Here is a 23,661-nt window from a genome sequence, read left to right on the forward strand (position 1 = left end):
ATGCACATTAATGAATGCAATACTAAGTATCTGTTTTATCATTTCAGGGAAATAGCAACAATTTACTTTTTTTTCCAACATTACCTTTACTATAAGAAATGTTCAGTGAAAATTGGCCCCCCCCCCCCCCCCCACTTTTTACCATAGTATAGTGGTATAGTGATATCAAGGAATTGTAGGTAAATGTAGGGAAAACATGGAAAGAGAAAGAGTGAAAGTAACTTCGCAATGAAAAAGCAGCAGCCACCCCCCCCCCCCCCCCCCCCCCCCCGAAATAGGATTTTGAGGTTGGCCAAATTTTAATTCCCTTTTTTTTTTTCTTCTTTTTTTTCCAAAAACGATGCTACGTGCCTGCATTTTATGTTTGAAAAATGGAGACTGTACCTATTCTACGTGAAAATCGCAGGAACATTTCTGAAAATTTGTAATCTTCAACAAATTCTCTTTTATAAACAAACTGAAAAGAAATACTAAGTATACTGATTTTTTTTCTTTTTTGAACACTTAAGGATTACCATAAACTTTTAAAATAGAGAAATATCCTCTCAGATTGAGCAGTTGTCTTTGCTTGTACGTATCCATTCTTTACATCAGACAATTTTCCTCAACAGGGAATTTTAAAAAATCGGATTATAACGGGGAAAAACATGAACAATAAATTAAAGAATATATGTGAAGTCTTCAAAATCAATTGGTTGTGGGTGGGGGAGGGCGAAGATCCCGCGTCATCGGTGGACTAGGGGTATTCCACGGAGGGGGAGTTGTGCCCCTCATTTCGTGAAACATCCACGACGGGGTAGTTGTCGACCACATGCCATTAGATCTGCCCATTTCTGGATAGCCGCCACCCATGCTTGTAGATCCACCCATTGCATTGTCAGTGCAGGTGTCCTTGCAATGGCACGTGGCTATAACTTTGTGTGTAAAGACTTGCTGTATTGGATTGTGTGCACCTTTCATTATTTTACCATCGTCGTTTACTAAAAGTAAAAATATGGACGAATAAGTCAAAGTACTATATACCTTTTCATTTCTCAGGGTAATGAAATGAAGATTCTTTGATTGAACTCACCCATAAAATGTTCAAGAGGTGCATCATATGGCTCAAAGGGACTTCGCCTGCAATTTTTCGGAATCTTCTTCAAATCATCTGCAATAATTTATTAAGCCATCAACAGCCTCAATTTAGGACAGAGAAAAATTTAATCGACGGACAACGTTAAAATGGGAACAAATTTACATGCAGTTGTCTGTGATTATTGTGAAAATACCGATCTTGTAGTGTAGGCTTCCCCCCTAAAATCTTTCCCCCCGAAAAACTGGCTCTGGAGTAGAATCCCCCCCCCCGGAAAAGTAGCTTTATAGTAGGATTTCCCCCCCCCCCCGGAAAACTGGCTCTAGAGTAGGATTTCCCCTAGGATATCCCACACCAGAGTCAATTTTCTAAGGGGAAATCTTACTCTGTATAGTAGTTACAGAGTGCGATTTCCCCCAGTGCCAATTTTCCCCCCAGAGAAATATAATTGCTCTTCTTATGTTTTCAGAATGAGAATTATTAATTAAATATCGATATAAAACTTGTAATTTTCATTCCATAATTAAATACTTTTTCGTTCAAACTCTGCTGAAAAAAAAATAATTTAATTTTCATAAAAAGTTTCACAATAATGGGATCTAAGGAGATTTTATCTGACAAAAAAAAATGTATAGATTAATGAGGATGGTTACAGAAAGGTTTGAACACCATAGTTTACAATTTCTTTATATTTTAGAAAGTTTATCATTTACAACCAAAATAGGTCCAAAAATAAATACCAATCCAAACATCCATTTTTGTTTGTTTCATCATATTTTGAGAATACTTACATTTTTTGAATGCTACCAGGTATATTTTGGCTAAGATTCCATAAGAATATTGCGTCTGTGGTTTATATTGACTTTATAACAAAAGGGAAATTCTACTCTGAGAAAGAAAGAGGGGAAATTTGGTTCTGGTGTAAGATTTCCCCTCGGGGGGAAATCCTAGTCTAGAGTACGATTTCCGGGGGGAAAGCTGGCTATGGGGGAAATCCTACTCTACAACACCGGTCTACAAATCAGAAACAAACATAATGCAACTGACAGGTACAAAGTTTAATCCCTAGTAGCAGACCTTAATATCAATACCAGTGTATCGATATACTATTATTAATCCTGTTGTCTGTCAAGCAAAGGATTCTAAAGGTACTTCGTGGTTAACTTCTTCCTATCTCCAGTTTAACTTTTGACCTTGTGACTTAAAAATCAATAGGGATAATCTAATTTTAAGGAAAACCAATGTACAAAGTTTGATGTTAATCAAGCAAAAGTTTTTCAAGACAGCAAATAGACATATTCCTTTATGATTTTGACCATGACATTTGGCCTTGTGATCTCAAAATCAAGAAAAGTCATCTTCTGTTTGGGGGTACTGTACCAATTTGATATGAAAAAATTATATGACTTGACTCAATTTTAAACTGACAAGGGTCAAAATTCAACACCTTTGGTCTCTGTATTAGGCTTTGAAAAATGACCCACCCCCCTTTCAGGTCTCTTCTCCATCCGAGTCAAAATTCTACATTACACCGACCAGCAGGTGCAAAGCAATAATTAACCTGTATCCTTGTTTTCATGGATGACGGGCATAAAAAGAGTACCAGTGTACTATTAAGATATATTAATCAGTACGTATAAAAATGTTATTTCAGACGTACCAAGTTTCATCCCTTTTTCCATAAGAGATTTACGGAGAAGCGCTTTCCTGACTACTCTATGGCCACCTTTAAGCAAGAAGACTCGAAGCATGTTACCGCTGCACATGCCCATTTTAAGTTTCTCTTTCATTTGCATCGCCTGTTTCATCTCCTCGCCGTCCCATCCATTGGCAAACATCAGGATAGCCTTGGATACTATGCTGACCTGCTGGTCAAAAGGACAAGATGACATCTGCCAAAAACTGCTTCCTGTGTCATTAGACATGGATTCCATTTGCTTGTTCATCAGGTATTTTGTCATCTTTACTAAGGGCTTGGCTACATTTTCAGGTAGAATGTTTTTCATGTGAAGGTAAAAAGTTAGAATCTGAACCGCTTTGGCATACTTTAATACCTCCATACCGTACGTAGTAGTTAACATTGGATACATTTCACCCATATGGTTCATCTGTGCAAGACCTCTCAGCATCTGACCGTACATTAAACGTGTCGTATTTGCAGGAAACTGTTCATTCAATATCTGGGATTTCAATAACAATAAGTTGATACTTTGAATCATAGCCAGCCCAGTATAAGCTCCCATAATGAGTGATTTGTTGACTGGGTCTGACTCAGAATCCCCCCACATCTGCAAGGATTCCATTTCAGAACCCACATCTTGGTAAGTTCCCATTGCATTCATTATCCTTTGTAATCTGTTCTCAAGTCCTTCCATAGGCCTGGGCTCTGGTACCATCATTTTCTGTAGTTTCATCATAGTATCTTTTTCTGCTCGGCCAACAAACATACAAAGTCCCTCGTTTGATTGTGAGTAGAGTCCCAACAGATGGCTCTGCATGAGTTGAGACATTCCAGCATTTACCAGTTCTTTTCTAGTTTCCATGTCCATCATACGCAATTCAGTCCCCTTCCATTCATCGTCCATGCTCTTAGAAAATAATACAATGGGAATGAAACATTAATAAGCAGTGGCACCAATTTACTGAACACAATACAGTAATTTTTTTATTTTTATAAAAAATATGCAAAGTTATGCAAAGGGAAAAATCGGCAAGGTTTATTGATTTACATCAACTTCACAAGAATGTCACGTTGATTAACTTAGTACTCACATTATACTCGTAGAATGTCATGTTGCTAAATAATGCCCATGTTTTAGTATCGACGGGATTCGGACACAACACGCAGTTATCCATTTTGACATCTAAATAAAGAAATCAATTTTAATTTCATGTAAAGACGATGAAGACAACTTTCATTTTGTTTGTTTGTTTTACTCTTTTTTATTTTGCTCAATTTTTATGCTTTTGGTTCTCTTACTACTTGAGCACGTGACATAAACTGGCACTGTTGTAAAATCGTTGCATTCATCAACGTCGTTGTTTATCTTTAGAGGGTCGTAAAAAATGACCAATTCTGCGTCTCCTGTAGACAAACGTCAGAAACAAAATTAGCAGTGTACAGGAGTTTCAAATAAAAGAATAACATTTTAAGACCCCCCCTCCCAAAAAAAAAATAATAATAATAAGTAAACATTTAAAATTTTAAGGCCAAAAAAAAAAAAAATAATCACCGCAGACTGAGGTTTTTTCCGGAATATAATGTCCATGTAAGTGAGGAACTATGTTAAATTCTTCTCCCGGCTTAATTCCTGAAAGGCAATTTGCGAGAAATGTTTAAAATGAAACAAAATTTTATTTTAATTCTGTTCAAAATTAAAATTAAACAAATTTAGATTAGATCAAATTATTTTAAACGAAAGGAGTGTTCGTTTTGTTTACCATCTGTAATGGCAATATGGCCGATGAGTTGGTCGATGATTGTGTAGGTAGGCACCAAGCATTTCCCGCCCTGGTCATGCATCATCTGTTTTTGAGTTGTGAGATAGACAGCTACCATGTGAGGGGTCTCCATTGTCGCATTAGGTAACATTCTGTTTCCAAGGTTACGAAGAACTGCCTAAAATACAAAAATTAGTAAATTTTATAGCTACAGTGTACGCAATAAAATACGATATTCATACTCTTTGGTTACGGGTTTGGCGATAATTTTTATACTCTGCTTTGAACTAACAAACTTTGATCATCCTGAGAAATGATATGATTTTCTAGTTGCTTCGTTACAAAATAATGTATTAACAAAAGATCATTCATTAAACCTAGTGAGTGTGACCTCATCAAAATAATCCGTTGCAGGTTTTTTATTTATCCTCTGAATTTAATGACAAAAATATCTTTATAATTTTTCTCAAACCAATGACCTTGACCAAGTTGTTTCCACTTTGGGTCAAGATAAAAAACAAATTTGCAAGTCGCAGCAACCTTTATTATATGCCAGTTAATACACTGCAGAGTACGATTCTCAAACAAATAAACTTAATAATGTAGTGAATATACCCCGGGATCTTTCGATCCAGGGGCATAAAAACTATGTGTGCCACATATATTCACAGAATACTGGGCTTTAAATGAATGCTATAATTACTTTGTTGAAGTCCATGTACTGTGAAAGCTGCGACAGAAGATCGTTGGAGTACTTCCCGGTGTACAGCTGTGGTTTCACCGGAGTCTTCATTGTGGCATTAATATGGAGACTTATATCTATGTCTGCAACATCAAGCAAGATTTATAAATTTACAGACAAGGTTAAATAGATCTAAATGAATTTTCTAAACTTGTTTTGGAATTGAGATTTTGCAAATAGTTACACAAATGGGACGTGTTCAGAACAGAAACCTATATAATCTTCTCGATTGATCATGTCTTGAAAGTAATGTCACTTTTGAAAGTAATGTCACTTTTTAATTCGTTATTAATATCAAATATACATTTATTTACAGGTTTGCAAGTGCATACAGACACTTCTGAGGAATGATCATTACAGGTTACCGCAAAACACTCTAGAGATCATGTTCGTACTTGCAAGATACCGGGTAGTTCACCTCAACTAGTCAGTTCCATAATGAAATTTAATGCAAAAGAAAGGCATAAAAGTGACAACTCCATGGAAAAAAATATCAGTTATAACTTATAAATTAATATTCTGAAACCGTGATGCTTTTTTGTGTGTATTTATGAATATGATTGATATACATTGTTGCCTAATCACATACAGGGATATCTAATGTTTTCATAGAAATTAACAAGATGTGTTTGTGAAACACTGATGCCCCCGTATGGCGTGGGTTAAAGTTATTTAAAGTAAAGTCAAACTCCAAAGGTCAAGGTCAAAATTGTTTGTACCATACACCTGTAAAATTTGCAAGCCCTAGTGCTTTAACTGTTCAAAAGGTATGGCCAAGGTAAAGCGAGTCAAACTTTAAGGTCAAGATTAAAAGGTAAAAGTATGTGTACCCAATGAAAGGTCTTGTCACAATGAATAAATCTGGGAAATATGAATCCCATAGTCCCACCTACTCAAAAGTTATGAGCAGTGTTCAAGTTTTTACAAACAAACAGACAGACAGGCAGGCAGACAGACGGACAGAGCAAACATGTATACTCCCGAATCTTCGATAATGGGGGCATAAAAACCTTTTCTTCGTCAAATGCCTCAAGTATTTTAATACTAGAGGCCCACAGGCTTTAACGGTCACCTGAGTATAATGTATAACGATCCATAGATTGAAACAAAATGAGCTGAAAAATAAAGCTATGTTGCCCAACAGCAAGAGAAATGGGATCAGCAAAATATTAATTTGTCCTCAAAAACAAGTCTTTAAGTTGAACTTTTTATTTGCCTGTATTTTAACCTAAAATAGGATCGATGCATATGGCTTTATGGAAAAAAAATGTTTAAATTAACAATATCATTGTGTTAGTAGAAATATAGCCTATATATATAACAAAGAAAGACATTTTATTGTTTACATTTATACCTGTATAAAAAAAATTCGAAGTTAAATTGAAAATGAATATTGTACTATAGATGTCATTGTACGCATAAATGATGGAACCGCCATAGTTCAAGAAATCTATGCAGGGGGCTTGCTTAGTGTCGTTTATGACTGATTAACGGCAATGGTCTTTAAAACAAATAAAGGAAATAATATTCAGAGGATGTAAATATGTCATCTTGAATTTCTTAAAAGAATGGAGGCGTACAAGGCGAGGATAATCCCCCGCTCTGAAAAAAACATTTTTCAATTCTAAAAGGAGTATTTTTTCAAAATTTTCTGGTTTATATCATCTTTTACATATCATTGTTTTGATAATCTTTTAATAGTTTATTTTTTACTCATGTTTTTAAGGCATTTGAAAACAAAAAAAAAAAAGAAAAAAGCTTCGTGTATGACTCGAACTCTCTCCATAGCGCAGGTTTGGTCCAAGACCGACTGCTTTAACCACTTTGCTACGAAGTATATGAATTATCGACGTCAGTCAGTGTGATTTAAATGGACGGATTTGTTGAAACATACATTTTTTCAGAAATTTTTGATTTTCATATAGAATGGGTTCAGATTCCAATTTTTGGACAAATGAAATAGATTTCACATTTACATTTCCATCATTTAAGCGTTCAGGAAGAATGGACACTTGACCCATTCATGTTCAAAATTCGTTTTTTGTAGTTCTGTTAAACCCATTTTCCACTAAATATGCTTAACTATCAACTTTGAAAATAAAGATTATCAAATGATAAGTCGTTCAGTAAAATAATATGATAAAACGTTTTGAAGATGACATTACTGAGACCATGATTTTAGAAAAATATAACTTTTTTGTGAATTTTGAAAATTGAGACACATTTTGTCTCAGAGGGGGGATTGTACGAGTACACGCCTTATACGCCCTCTTTCTTTAAATTCATCTCTTGATTCTCTTCAAAGACAGCCAAAAATAAACTTCGAAGAACACCTTACGACTACTGGATACTCAATCAAAATTTATCTGTGCCATCTACGGTATGTACATGTGTAGTTACCTGAGTTGTCACACACTCTTATCGCCCTCTCGTACTCTGTTGCAATAACCTTCCCATAGTTCTGCACCTGAGCTCTGAGGTATCCTGTAAAGTAAAAAAAAACGTGAATAGATAATCATCAGAAAAACAAAAATATTTATACAGTTCATTCACCAAAAAGAAAAAAAAAGATTTTTAGCCGTCATTTTAGGGACTTCATATTCGCCAATCTAAGTACAATTTGGTGAAATAATGGTTGATTATTTATGCATTTGAGATACTCTGTCACATGAAAAAGGGATGTATTCAATGATCAGTTCTCACCACTTCCGCATGGCAAATGAGCATTATCTATCACCATGGAAACTTCTGATGGTTCCCACGTTGTATTTTTTGAATATCCACCAATAGCTATCGTAAAAAACGAGAAATTAACTAAACAACTGTCCGAATATTCATAAATATTTGAACACTGACAGAAAAATAACCAAGGTTAAAAAAAACACTTACTAAATTTCATGAGCATCGATTCGTTGCTTTTACTCATAGCAGTAGTGTTTTCCAGAAAGCAGATTGTGATTTCCGCCATGTTCAGGTCATCGTCCGCGACCATTGACAGTTCTGGACTGTCGCCACAGATTTTCTTGCAAAAAAAAGTGTGTTTGTCAGTGTTGTGGGCTTGTAGAATATTCATGTACAACTTTATTTCAAATAAATAATACAATGCAATTCCAAACAAATTTTTTTTTACAATTTATACGAGCAATATTCATAATATTACCATTATGTCGTAGCCATTTTCAACTGTAGCAGCACCATCATTACCCTGACAGCTAAATGTTAAATTAACTGGAAAAAGAATATCTTATAATTATTGATTTCTTATGTTTACGTATGTGGGGATTCATTTAATAACCTAAAAATTGAATACGAGCTCTCTTCTGTAAAGTGAGATGTACTTTACTTGGTTCTTTACTGTTATAATGAATACATGCTACAAAATCACGAGAAAAGGGTATATTGTACTTTTTCAGAGAGCATATTATATTTGTTTTGGGGTTTTTTTTGTCCAAGGTTACACAGTTTTTTTAATTACACAAAGATAGCGCTAACAGCAGATGTAATGTGCGTAATTGAAAAGTGAAAATTTGATCGACGTGTCACATGAAATTTTATAATTTTTTTAATTTATCGGGTTCCGGTGCAACAGGAAAGGAAAATATTTTCCCGAAATTGAGCTTTGATTTACTAAAAAATAACTTGAAAATTTGCCAGATCAGACATTTGGTACAAAATGGTACATTTTTCTAAAAATGTCCATAATTTTGAAACGTTATTTGTGTGTTACACAAAGACGGTACTTTTTCCCAAAAAAATCCAAATGTGTAATTTTTGTCCTTTTTAAATCATCTAAATTTTTTTTAAAGGTTTATAAAAGAAGTGCAAACAACCATTTATTTTGTCAGTTTCGTTCTGATGTATTAAAATTGCACAAAGATAGCGAAATCTATCTTCTACTATAATGTACATGGTGTGCATTAAATATTTTAGGTGTTTATTTTTTGTAAAATTATGTTATACTATAGTACCCCTAAAAAAATAGATGTTACAATATTACATGGTCTTTCAAACTAATTGAAAAAAAAAACTTATGGACGTGTTTGTGAGCTAAGCCAACCAAATCATGGACACTTAAACCATAAATGTTTCGTAAAAATGATTCCTGCAGATCACACGCCAAATGCACCCATCTTCTTTTGAAAAAAAAAACTAGAGGTACTGTGAGCAATGAGCTCACTAAATGATACCCAACCCCCATGCCTCACATATGAATATAATGGCAATGTCCATGTTTTGCTCTGGGAAACCCAAAATATGTGTCGGATCAAAAAGTAAAATAGAAAGTGCACAATGGCAATAAGTAGTAAAGATTCTGTGAAAGTTTCATCAAATTTCATTCAGTGGTATGAGAGGAGTTGTGGATAAAAGATGGGTACCCCAAAGCGTAACAGATCGACGGACGGATGGACAGACGGACGGACATACCGATTACTATCTACCCTCCCGCTTTTCAAGCGGGGGGTCGGGGGGAATAAAAAATCAAAACACGGGAATTAAAGAAAGTGTTACAATTTTCGACTCTGAATACAGAGTCTACATTACGTTGAAAAATCCCCCGAATTCGGGAGTTTGTCTTAATCACCCCCAAAGGAAGTGTGGTATTCCAGCTAAATTACTGCTCATCAGAAATTGTCCAAACTAGACAATTCTATTTCGGGGATGGTGGGGGTGTGACTAGGTGGAATGTTCTTCACATTCATTTAGGTATTACCCTGTTATTTGCCAATAACATTAAGTTCCACATATTAGAACAAACTTTAGTCCGAGAGTCATGTGGCAACATTCATACCCACATTGCCCTGATTTGAATATTCTGCCACTAAAGTTTAAGATCTTCAACAGTAAATCGTTTGGAAAAATATGCCCAACCCTCAGTCCTATCTTGATACAATGTGTCAGTATTCTGATCCATCAAAACATGTTCTATATACCCAAATACATAATTATCTTTGAACTGTGTAGATCATTCGGAGGACGATTCGAATAACTTCCTTTACTTATTAAAGCATATATAAATATTTGGTAGAAAATATATCAACCATCCACTGTCTCGAATAATTAAGTATGGTTGATTTATTCAGAATTAACATGAGGAAAGCAAAATTAAAGAAACGTATAAAAAGGTTGTGCCAAGTTTATGTTGGAAAAATACGATTCGTAGACGAAAAACATTCTTGGATCATCATATTTTTACTAGATTTTCCTTGGATGCATTGATTCTGTATCTAATAATTAAGGTGAAAAGAAAGAACCGACGGATAATCCAGAAATTAAAATCGATTTTGCAGTAGCTGTAACAGTTATTCAATTCTCAGGTCATTATGTGGGATCTCCATTTTGCAGTAGCTGTTAAAGTTATTTGATTCTCAGGTCATTATTTGGGATCTTCATTTTACAGTAGCTGTTAAAGTTATTTGATTCTCAGGTCATTATTTGGGATCTTCATTTTACAGTAGCTGTTCAAGTTATTTGATTTTCAGGTCATTATTTGGGATCTTCATTTTACAGTAGCTGTTACAATTATTTAATTCTCAGGTCATTATTTGGGATCTTCGTTTTGCAGTAGCTGCATGTAAGAGTTATTTGATTTTCAGGTCATTATTTGAGATCCTCATTTTGTAGTAGCTGTATGTTACAGTTATTTAATTCTCAGGTCATTATTTGGGATCTTCATTTTGCAGTAGCTGTAACAGTTATTCAATTCTCAGGTCATTAGTTGGGATCTTCATTTTGCAGTAGCTGTTAAAGTTATTTGATTCTCGGGTCATTATTTGGGATCTTCATTTTACAGTAGCTGTTCAAGTTATTTAATTCTCAGGTCATTATTTGGGATCTTCATTCTACAGTAGCTGTTACAGTTATGTAATTCTCAGGTCATTATTTGGGATCTTCGTTTTGCAGTAGCTGCATGTAAGAGTTATTTAATTTTCAGGTCATTATTTGAGATCCTCATTTTGCAGTAGCTGCATGTTACAGTTATTTAATTCTCAGGTCATTATTAGGGATCTTTATTTCGCAGTAGCTGTTACAGTTATTCAATTCTCAGGTCATTATTTGGGATCTTCATTTTACAATAGCTGTTAAAGTTATTTAATTCTCAGGTCATTATTTGGGATCTTCATTTTGCAGTAGCTGCATGCTACAGCTATTTAATTTTCAGGTCATTATTAGGGATCTTCATTTTGCAGTAGCTGCATGTTACAGCTATTTAATTTTCAGGTCATTATTTGGGATCTTCATTTTGCAGTAGCTGTTACCGTTATTTAATTCTCAGGTCATTATTTGGAATCTTCATTTTACAATAGCTGTTAAAGTTATTTGATTCTCAGGTCATTATTTGGGATCTTCATTTTGCAGTAGCTGCATGCTACAGTTATTTAATTTTCAGGTCATTATTTGGAATCTTCATTTTGCAGTAGCTGCATGCTACAGCTATTTAATTTTCAGGTCATTATTTGGGATCTTCATTTTGCAGTAGCTGTTACCGTTATTTAATTTTCAGGTCATTATTTGGGATCTTCATTTTGCAGTAGCTGCATGCTACAGTTATTTAATTTTCAGGTCATTATTTGGAATCTTCATTTTGCAGTAGCTGTTACAGTTATTTAATTTTCAGGTCATTATTTGGAATCTTCATTTTGCAGTAGCTGCATGCTACAGTTATTTAATTTTCAGGTCATTATTTGGGATTTCCATTTTGCAGTAGCTGTTATACAATTATTTATTTTTCATGTCATTTTTGGGAAGTTCTAAGTTTTTTAATTCTTTGGTCATTGTCTAGAAATCACCTATGTATTTTTGTCCTTTTAATTTTCAAAATTATGCATGTTCTGTCATATGATACACCATGCTGGTGATTTATACAATATAATACACATTTAACACGATACTAACAAATTTTATTAAATATCATCCTTATACAATGTGTTTGTGCAAGAGTGATATAAGTACTTTTGAAGGTTTTACGAAAAACAGTCATTAAACTTTTATGCTTAAAGAACATACTGCACATGGATAATGTGCAAATGTACTTTTTTAAACCGATTTTGATAAAAGTTTAATAAGAATAAAAACAAATATCAGATTTAAGCTGATAAAAGGTAAAAATATCAGATGTCTTTTTCTTAAATGTATAAAAAACATAAAATTATTTTATCACAAGTGCCCATCTAATATCACCCCAATGTATAACATAGTCTGGAATATCTGATGTTTTTCAGATTTTTTTTTTACGATTTTGATATTTTAGTGCCTGGCACGTTAAATATCAAAACCGTAAAAAGGCCTGGAAAACTTCAGATATTTCGAACTATGTATAACCCACCCACCTCCTTTGCTGACCTTCCGAGGTAAATCTTTCAAATGTACCATCCTGGTCACGGCACCAAATGTAAAGGGAGAAAATGTTACAGACCATACCAAAACTCTTCCATGACATATCTTTCAATTGTAAGTTGTAACATTATATCTAGACAAATGCTCTACAAAGTACTACCAGAATATGAGTTAAAAGGTTGGTAGCTCCATTTTGAACTACCTATCGAAACCGTTTCGCCTATAATTTTAAACTCTGAAAACTAGTATGCGAGTTCCATTCGCCCCGCCAACTTTATTACCTTGCTCACACCATATTAACTCTCAGTTCAGTGATACTATTAGGAGGAGCCTAAGTTGTTATCTCTGTGGAAAGGGGAGATCTTTAAAGAGGTAGGTATGTAGCGTCAAATGAGTTCGATCGCCAGTGCGATTTGTCTTTTTTCGTGAAGATGCAAATCAGACTCACCCATGGTAATCTTTCAATTGCAACATCCTGGTCACGGCACCAAATATAAAAGGAAGGGAGAAAATGTTACAGGCCATACCAAAACTCTTCCACGACAGATTTTTTAAGGTCATGACACCAAATGCAACAGGGAGGGAGAAAATCTAGACAGGTGTTCTACCAATGTACCAACCGCTAGGTTTCCTGAACTCTCTGGCTACCGGTGAACAAAGCTGCCAGAACGCAAAACTCTCTCCCCCTCCCTTTATGGTCCTGGATCATTATGCATGTATTGCTTACCGTGTTTTCTAGTAAAATATAATGTTGATATCCACCAACTCAAAAAAGGAGTCATTTCATACAATCAAATTTTACATATACTCTATGTTAAAAAATTTCTGCCAGCACTGTGATTTCTCTCTCATATCATAATGATTTTGTGATTATGGTCAGCTGTTACAATAGTAGCATGTAAAGACTCATTGGTTCAATAAATTGAAACTAAAGGTTTTTTTTTTAAATTGTTTACCGGTAAGTGACTGTTTTATTACAGACAGATAAACATTATCATTACTTCAGTTATCTTCAGTTAATCTATATTTTACATCTGTAAACCATAATTAACGCGATAATCTAGGAGAACCGGAGTTGAAGTACGTTAAAGGTAAAAAAAAAGGTGTATGCTTTGTGAAAAATGTAGAATTCGAGAACAGAACTGTTCGGTGTATAAAACTTACAAAAATGAAAGATCATAGCTTTGGACAGTAGAGTAATGATGAATTCGTGGCAAAGTAGCTGATACAAGAAATATACTGTATGTAAAAAAGAGACGTTTCCAAAGGTTGAATTAGACAATTATTGAATAAAATAAATCTTTAATTATAAGAAAAAAAAATACACGCTGTTTTCCCTATAATAAGTTGTGTACATTCATATCTGGATTATTTAACAAATTACGTAACAGTGAATTAAAACACTATAGTCCTGCTTACAACTAGATTGTGTTAAATATACGTTGAATATTATAAAACAACTTAAAGCATATTCAAATTCTTGTGTACCGATAGAATTATATTGAAAATACGTGTTTAATATTTAGATTTAATATTCTGCTTCACACAAAGTGCCATGAGGAGGCTCTGTAGAATTGATAAAGACTTTTCAATATAAAACTTGAAATCGGAAACCTGTTGCACGATCTTTTATCAATTAGCACAATTGTTAACAAGTATTTGATGTATTCCTATTCTTGCAAAAGGGTATGGAAAAAATCAAATGGTTTCCCGAGAAAAATTGTTATTTTAATTTTAAAGAAGAAAAATTAACATTTTTTCTCACCTTGCAATCCATTTGAATATACAAAGAATCCCCAAACCAAGATAAGATGCGGGATGAAATGAATTTCTCTCTTCATCGTCCTTTCGCAGTTGTTTTGACTAATTTTCCATACCTGTAGAAAGCAAGTTCTTGTCAGGTGCTATACCGGTATCTGTCGCCATGACAACCGGAGACTGACAGCCAAGCCCATTTGACCAGCATGCAGTAGCCGGCTGATATTGATCAGTAGACTTGACAGTAGTTACAGTACATACAATAGAGTAGACACGTATAAGTAAAAAAACATTGTACAGGTAATAACCTTGGAATTAAAGCTTTGTAGTATAGTATCCTCTTGCAGAAAAAATCAAAAAAAAAAAAAAAACAAAACAAAAAACAAAAAACAAAACAAAAACAAAAAACAACAAAAAAAAAAACTGGAGAGAAAGACAAATAAGGCGTCTATTCTACATATTGGATAAACACTCTGTGTAGGGTTCAGTACATCATACATGTATTTTATTTTAAAAAGCAAAATATTGTGCTTTTTTTTGAATATCTCACTTTTCCTTGTCAGCATAAAATATCTTGGTGAAATCAATTGGAAGGAAATAATTTTTACGTTGGTATTCTGTACTTTATATAATAATGAATCCTTCGCTCTGCTCTGTTACATAAAATCTGTAAAATTCTAACAAAATGCTTCTTTTAAAGATTTTTTTTTACATAATACCGTTATATGTGTAGACTACATTTGGATACTATGAATATGACTAGACCACGTACGTCTTTCCGTCGCGTTTTGCGCTTAGCTCAGTTCAAAGCTTACTTTCAAAGAAAATATATCTAAGCTATTTTTATCAAACTTTATAAGCTGATACAAATTGATGAGGGGTTTTCAACTGCATCACATTTTAAAACTTGTTTTCAAGTGATCCTGACCTGTTTTTATAAATTGGTGTTTAACTGTTTTTAATAAACCATTGGAGATTTTCACACTTCAAATGCTGATACAAACGGATGTAAACTTTTCAACTGCATTTAACACTTTTTGACCTTGACATTTCGTTTTACCTTCACCTCACTTTTCTTAAAACTAGTATTTAGTCCAATTTCATTGAAATCATTCAAAATACTGTTTTCAAACTTCATATATTAATATATACTGATGTAAACTACTAGTAATCAACATACTAGTACCTTTACCCTTTTTTTTTTACCTAGACCTCAATTTTTAGTGAGTGTTTAACCCAGTTTTATACTGGTGTAAGCTTTACAACTGCTTCAAAATGTTCACTTTGACCTTTCATTTTACCTTGACCTCACTTTTCTTAAATTTGGTTTAGCTCTTATCACTGAAAGGTATGAAATTACGACAATCAAATTTTTTCTGCAGAAAATTCTTTCATCAAAAATCATTCTGAATAAAAAAAATCATAAATTGTTCTCTATGGGTTTGAACCCATGTCCTGAGGATTAGAGTTTCAGTTTTACTCAGAGACTAACTACTACACTATACAGCTCATGATAATAGCGGCATTTTCTTGTGGTAAAAGTGTTGTGTGCAGTGAGTAGCCTTTGAAATTAGCCCTTCATAATAACTTATGTGTAACAATTTCATGTGCTTTCTCATTTCTTTATTCACATATCAGCTGTAAAAAAAAAAACATTTTCTGTCATAAAAACATTGATTTTCTCCTTAAAAATAAAATGACTTTTCATGAATATGCTGCATCATTCACATAAATAGGTTTCAGTCACATCAAGTTTTGTGCTTCTTTTCTTTCATCGTCTGCTTACTGTTTTCTCGTCTTCTTTTTGTGAGGGGATTACGAGGGTCGTAGATCTCATAACGATCAAGTTCTTGTACGTTGGCATCTATCACTTTTTTCTTTCTTTCTTCATCTTCAAAAATTAACTTGTGAGTCATCCTGAAAGAACAAATTAGATGCAGAATTAAAATTGCTTTCCCTGATCAGATATGATTCTTTGCCAGATCAAAAATACAGTAGAACTTGTATAACATTGATATTGTATAAACTGAAATCTTGTCTTTCACAATGAAAACTTTTATTTTCTTTTATTGAATTTCATCCTATAAAATGGTGTTTAAATAATATGGAATGCTTTCTGTTTGGAATCTGAACAAAAGAAAATTCACTGTATACAGTGCATTTATTTTTCTTCCCATTGATTAATTTTAAAATTTCTTAAATGAATCTTCTCTTACTGACAAAATAAACCATTTTCTGAAACCTTAAGTAATAAGAAAATAAAATTTGTTTTCTAAAAAATCTTTAATCATGATATGTGTACAGGTAGTCACCTTGATTAGACATTAAATACTATTGGTAGCAAACATCCTGTACTGTTTTATCTTTGCAGATAAAATGGCTGATTCGTGTTCTTACTATAAAAACCAGAAGTCTCTGTCGAGACTGAAGCTCTACTGGTTTGTACTTATAGCAAAAGAAGAGAAAGGTACTTAGGCAGTTGGGAATTGAAACTTTTCAACAGCAATTAATAGAAAAATGATCCTTGATTAAGTCTCTTTATGTTTTAGTGTAGTCTACTTGCATGCCACATTACATTATAATCAGACTAAAACTGTATTTGGAGTAGCATTTTGAGAGTATTAAACAGAAATTTCTATTTTTAGTAACCGTGGCAACACCGTTCATTGAAGTGAAAAACTATACACAGAATTATGTACCTTAGTGTAGTCTACTTGTGTGCCAAGTTATACTGAAATCAGACCAAAACTGTAGGAGGTGTAGCATTTTGAAATAATTTCAAAGAAATTTCTATTTTTAGTAACCACGGCAACACCGTTCACCGAAATCAAAAACCGATATACAGAATTATGTATCTTAGTGTAGTCTACTTGTGTGCCAAGTTACATTGAAATCAGACCAAAACTGTAGGAGGAGTAGCATTTTGAAAGAATTTCACAGAAATTTCTATTTTAGAACCACGTCAACACAGTTCAACGAAATCAAAAACTGATAAATAGATTTATGTACCTTAGTGTGTTCTACTTGTGTGTCAAGTTATATTGAAATCAGACCAAAACTGTAGGAGGAGTAGCATTTTGAAAGAATTTCACAGAAATTTCTATTTTTAGTAACCACGGCAACACCGTTCATCGAAATCAAAAACCGATATACAGAATTATGTACCTTAGTGTAGTCTACTTGTGTGCCAAGTTATATTGAAATCAGACCAAAACTGTAGGAGGAGTAGCATTTTGAAAGAATTTCACAGAAATTTCTATTTTTAGTAACCACGGCAACACCGTTCATCGAAATCAAAAACCGATATATAGAATTATGTATCTTAGTGTAGTCTAATTGTGTGCCAAGTTAAATTGAAATCAGACCAAAACTGTAGGAGGAGTAGCATTTTGAAAGAATTTCACAGAAATTTCTATTTTTAGTAACCACGGCAACACCGTTCATCGAAATCAAAAACCGATATACAGAATTATGTATCTTAGTGTAGTCTACTTGTGTGCCAAGTTACATTGAAATCAGACCAAAACTGTAGGAGGAGTAGCATTTTGAAAGAATTTCACAGAAATTTCTATTTTTAGTAACCACGGCAACACCGTTCATCGAAATCAAAAACCGATATGTAGAATTATGTATCTTAGTGTAGTCTACTTGTGTGCCAAGTTAAATTGAAATCAGACCAAAACTGTAGGAGGAGTAGCATTTTGAAAGAATTTCACAGAAATTTCTATTTTTAGTAACCACGGCAACACCGTTCATCGAAATCAAAAACCGATATACAGAATTATGTATCTTAGTGTAGTTTACTTGTGTGCCAAGTTATACCTATGTTTTTGTGATGAAAATCAGCGCAATCATTTATAAACACCGATAATTGCTTTATTCAGTTGTTCTAAATTTCAAGCGAAAGTCTCATTACGTCACGCGTGAACTGTCATGGCTGCTGAAGTAAACTAGCAGGAAACATGCAGAGTTATTTTACAAGTTTTTCGCATTTAACGGGGTCTGTTGTTGACAGTGAATAAAAATTTCGTCTTATTAGAAGTAAGTTGAATGTAAAAATAATTTATTTTGCCTGCAGTCGCTCCTATTAAAAAAAAATATTTGCACCATTACGGAGATGCTATGGAATTGTAGCCCTCTCCAGAAAATATCAGATAAAAAAAATCGGAGAGGGCTACATTATTGCAGCTATCTACTTGTGTGCCAAGTTATATTGAAATCAGACCAAAACTGTAGGAGGAGTAGCATTTTGAAAAATTGTTTACAGACGGACAGACAGACAGACGGACGGACGACGGACGCATTACTATCGCATAAGCTCTTCTGGTCTCTGACCAGTAGAGCTAAAAACCCACTAGTATCTTATTACACAGAATACACTGAAACTATGTCAGCATTTTTCAGGTCACTGCTAGTCTTCATTAGAAATATATGTATACAGTATCAGTTGATTTGCTCTTAGGTCAATGATGTGAACTACTTAAAAACTGAACTTGTTCTGTTTTGTTATTTAAAGTCACATTAGTTTATAGTTGAACAACAATGACTTTTTTTTTAAAAAATAAAAACTTGTTAGTTCAGGTCTATAACAAACACTTTTGAATGTTCATCAGCATACAACAATCTAAAGTGGGAGAAAATATGATTATTGAAATTAAGCTAAACAAATTCAAAATTCTATAAAAAATTCCCTTGCCTTTAGTGCTTCCATGAAGTACATTTTACAGTGTAAAATGATGAGTACTGAAGAAATTTTACAGTTATTTACCATGACATATCCCCTGGGGCCTCTGCAGTTTCAGTCTCCCCTTCTGGGGCCTCTTCCTCATCACTGTAGTCACCTGAGATTCTTTTGACAGAGTCCAGCTTGGACTGGAACTTTGCCAGCAGGGCGAGTGTAGCTTCCTCCCTGCCACTCCCTTTCTTTACTTTCGCTTTCTTGTATTTTTCTCGCTCTGCCTTGTAGGCTGTTATGACCTCATTCTTTTCCTCTGGTTCTAAAATGTCAATTTTCTCCTGGTTATAAGTACATGTATCTCTGATTAATCAAACAGGTTTTTAATCAGCTATTCATTTCAAATTTATGACTGGCTTTCATCAAAGACAATAATGTTTCTGCTGATCATGTTTCTAATTTTTTTCCCTTCTCTTTTGCAATTTTGTTTCTAACACAAATTAGGCCAAATGATTTCCTCCTGATTTTTCAAGGTAGACGAAAATCAAGGTAACCAATTCTTTTCAGATTCAAGAAAGAAAAAACCAATAAAATAAGCATATGTTACATAGTCCCCTGAAAATTACACGAAGACAAACCACTTTGCTTTTCAGTACCAAATAAAATCCCTTATATGGGGAGTGCAAATTGACTTTTCATTGTGATTTTGAAGACTGCCTTAAAACTCAAAGAAACATATAAATTTAACTTTGTTGAGATAAGTGTGCATGGAATTTGAAATCCTGATCTTGGCCTAAGTTTATAGTGCTCAAAATTTACAAGTGCAAATCTGTGCTCAGGTAGTGATTTGCATTTCTGTGCATAGCTTGATGGCAAGTTCGATTAAAAAAAAAAAAGATGTTTGGGTGCAAAAACTGACATTCTCCAGCTTCTTACAGCCTAAATATAAACACAATCAACTTTCTGACCTACTAGCAATGAATGAAGGAATACAATCATGTTTTTATCATAAAATATAATAAGTTTATTCTGGTGCAATAATATCAAGAGAAAATGGTGGACTGCTTAATTTTTCATGAATGACCAAAATTAGATAACGGTGGTTATAACTGGAAATCTGATTTTTTTGTCAGGCCTGGGGGCCATAAAACTTAGATGAGCTCACTTTGATCCAAGTCTCACTTTTCCACTATATATTCCTTTGGAAAAAGTGAGACATCAATATTTTTTGTGGTTTTGTCACTCAGGAAAACTTGAATTAAATTTACCTTCTTTAACTGTGTTCTCTTCACTTTGTTTCTTGTCTGTTTTCATCTCTCTCAGGTCTCTCTTTAATCGCTTTGCCTCTTGTCGCAATTCTTCACTACAAGCATAATTAATGGGGAGTTCTCTCATATAACATTTTACACGATAAAGTCTTTCACAATTAAGTCACTAAGGACAGCCCTAGATTTCTTACTTTCCTAAGATCACCAACACTTTCATAACTATCTCACTCATAGCAAAAAATGGATTCTACATGTGAATTCATTGTGAAGATGTTTTAAATAACCTCAAAACTTTCCATTCCAGAGCAAAGTTTGGAAAAAAAAATTAAGAGGTGTGAACTGATATTTAATGTTGTTTTGTGAACTGCTTTGTAAAACTTTATCTTTGATTCGGAATATGAAATGTATTTGTATTTATGATAACAAAATTATTAATTATTAAGGAACTTCACATATTTTTCAATGACATCTTTCTTATTTTGACTTATTATGTACTTGGTAAACCTGTGATGATGCAAAAATGTATTCAGTGGAAACTATAGCGTTTGTTGGTAGATCTGAGAAAACAAGTACAGAATAATTGACATCTCTTTATCACTTTTACAGTGAATGATGTAGTAAATAATTGCATCGCCCCTTTTTATCAAATATTACCTACAGGTAATCAATATTTGTTGTTATAGCGATAGCAGATACAAATATTCCTGTTCCATAAAGCATATATAATTAAATCATGCGAATTTTCTCAAAATGTACATTTACGTGTATATTTGGCTAAACTGGTTTATTTTTGTTTTCCTGTTCAGTGTATCTATGTATGTCTACGGGGGCAAATTAAGGAATGAATTAATAGCTACCCAAATTATACTGTACAATCTGGGTTGGGACCATCATGATTTTTACGCAATCTACAGTATCATTGTTTATGACATATTAGTCCAAAGGTTTGTGAGGAGTGTAGCAGATCATAAACCCTGGGCTATAATTAAAATCACTTTTTATTTGTGAAAACTTTATTTTGCACAATTATGCAAGAATTCTGCTCGTAAAAATTTCAGTTTTACATATAGTTCAACTATTTCAGATTATATAGAGCAATAATCAAAATTTGTAAAAAAAAAAAAAAAAAAAAAAAAAAAACACACCAGTCTAGGTAAAAGAAATTTCATAGAGCTTTAAAAAAAAATTGTGAATACATTTGAATTTTTTTTTTCTTATAAATATCAAACAATAATCTAACAAGGTGTCATGAAAATTTATTAACCTACTAAACAACTGTGTATTTAATATATGGAATATAAGAAAGAGATGTGTTTGTTGAAGTTTCTCAAAAGTCAGACTCCAGAGGTCATGTTCAAAATTGTTGTTACCCGAAAGAAGGTCTTGTCACAAGCAATATATCTGTGAAATATGAAACCTTATTACATTTTTACCCGTGAAATACTGTAATTTATTCATTGAATAAAAATGATATCCTGTCACAGTGTGAAAGGATATCAAAATGATATCCTGTCACAGTGTGACGAATATCAGAAGTGCGGGAAAACTCTCGATTTCCCTTCCCATAACGAAGATTGCTGTAAAAAATCTTCCTTGACCTAATATAAGACAGATGGAAATAAATAAACCATTCTGATAGCGAATAAAACTGTCAAAATTACCAAAAATATGTTGCTAAATCCATGTTTACAGTGTTTTCACCTCACTTAGCTATGACGTCTCAACCGCTCAACTTAGCTGCAATAATGTAGCCCTCTCCGATTTTTTTTATCTGATATTTTCTGGAGAGGCCAAAAAAAAAAAAAAAAAAAAAAAAAAAATCGGAGAGGGCTACATTATTGCAGCTACCGCTCAACTATGACGTCACGAGCCTATGACTGTATTACAAAAAGAAAGAGGCAAAGGAAAAATCAAAGAATTTTTTTTAAAAATGTGATAAACAGAAAATTCAATGTTTTGTAGTTGAATATGGAATTTATTTCACTCGTGAGACAGGATTTTTTGATATTTTCACTCGTGCTTCGCACTCGTGAAAATATCAAAATCCTGTCCCACTCATGAAATAAATTCCATATTCAACTACAAAACATTGAATATCCTCTATCTATTTCTAAATGTTCAAAAGTTATGCCAATACAAGAGGCCCATGGGCCACATCGCTCACCCGAGCATTGTGGCTAGGAAAAAGTAGTAATTGGTTTACTATTGAAAAGTTTGAATCCAAAAGTTTGGCCCCGCCCTACCCCCGGGGGTCATGATTTGAACAGACTTGAATCTACACTACCTGAGGATGCTTCCATATAAATATGAGCAATTATGGCTTTGCTATTCTTCAGAAGAAGATTTTTAAAGAATTTTCCTATATATTTCTATATAAAACTTTGGTCGGCCATTGTGGCCCCGCCCTACCCCCGGGGGTCACAATTTGAACAAACTTGAATCTACACTACCTGGGGATGCTTCCATATAAATATGAGCAATTCTGGCTTTGCTGTTCTTGAGAAGAAGGTTTTTAAAGAATCTTCCTATATATTTCTATATAAAACTTTGGTCAGCCATTGTGGCCCCGCCCTACCCCCGGGGGTCATGATTTGAACAAATTTGAATTTACACTACCTGGGGATGCTTCCAAATAAATATGAGCAATTATGGCTTTGCTGTTCTTGAGAAGAAGATTTTTAAAGAATTTTCCTATATATTTCTATGTAAAACTTTGGTCGGCCATTGTGGCCCCGCCCTACCCCCAAGGGTCACAATTTGAACAAACTTAAATCTACACTACCTGGGGATGCTTCCATATAAATATGAGCAATTATGGCTTTGCTGTTCTTGAGAAGAAGATTTTTAAAGAATTTTCCTATATATTTCTATGTAAAACTTTGGTCGGCCATTGTGGTCCCCCCCTACCCCCGGGGGTCATGATTTTAACAAATTTGAATTTACACTACCTGGGGATGCTTCCATATAAATATGAGCAATTATGGCTTTGCTGTTCTTGAGAAGAAGATTTTTAAAGAATTTTCCTATATATTTATCGTGTAAAACTTTGGTCGGCCATTGTGGCCCCGCCCTACCCCCAAGGGTCACAATTTGAACAAACTTAAATCTACACTACCTGGGGATGCTTCCATATAAATATGAGCAATTATGGCTTTGCTGTTCTTGAGAAGAAGATTTTTAAAGAATTTTCCTATATATTTCTATGTAAAACTTTGGTCGGCCATTGTGGTCCCCCCCTACCCCCGGGGGTCATGATTTTAACAAATTTGAATTTACACTACCTGGGGATGCTTCCATATAAATATGAGCAATTATGGCTTTGCTGTTCTTGAGAAGAAGATTTTTAAAGAATTTTCCTATATATTTC

General features: G+C 33.8%; 1 protein-coding gene across 1 annotated transcript in view; it reads right to left on the bottom strand.

Annotated features, from left to right (window-relative positions):
* Positions 1-536: 536 nt before the first annotated feature.
* The window catches only part of LOC134274742 (uncharacterized), a 38,513-nt gene continuing 15,388 nt past the window's right edge, over positions 537-23,661 (bottom strand). The window contains exons 8-22 of the mRNA XM_062756979.1: positions 20,295-20,389; positions 19,120-19,348; positions 16,138-16,268; positions 8,419-8,486; positions 8,148-8,280; positions 7,962-8,048; positions 7,659-7,742; positions 5,220-5,341; positions 4,517-4,694; positions 4,309-4,386; positions 4,056-4,160; positions 3,848-3,939; positions 2,736-3,663; positions 1,073-1,150; positions 537-980 (exon numbers count right to left, since the gene is read on the bottom strand). Of these exons, the coding sequence (XP_062612963.1) occupies positions 688-980; positions 1,073-1,150; positions 2,736-3,663; positions 3,848-3,939; positions 4,056-4,160; positions 4,309-4,386; positions 4,517-4,694; positions 5,220-5,341; positions 7,659-7,742; positions 7,962-8,048; positions 8,148-8,280; positions 8,419-8,486; positions 16,138-16,268; positions 19,120-19,348; positions 20,295-20,389 (2,701 nt within the window). The 3' untranslated portion in view covers positions 537-687. The remainder of the gene's footprint in view (positions 981-1,072; positions 1,151-2,735; positions 3,664-3,847; positions 3,940-4,055; positions 4,161-4,308; positions 4,387-4,516; positions 4,695-5,219; positions 5,342-7,658; positions 7,743-7,961; positions 8,049-8,147; positions 8,281-8,418; positions 8,487-16,137; positions 16,269-19,119; positions 19,349-20,294; positions 20,390-23,661) is intronic.

Source organism: Saccostrea cucullata, unplaced genomic scaffold, assembly GCF_032062105.1.
Source record: "Saccostrea cucullata isolate Sc308-1 unplaced genomic scaffold, CSIRO_AGI_Scuc_v1 ctg823, whole genome shotgun sequence".
Lineage (NCBI taxonomy): Eukaryota > Metazoa > Mollusca > Bivalvia > Ostreida > Ostreidae > Saccostrea > Saccostrea cuccullata.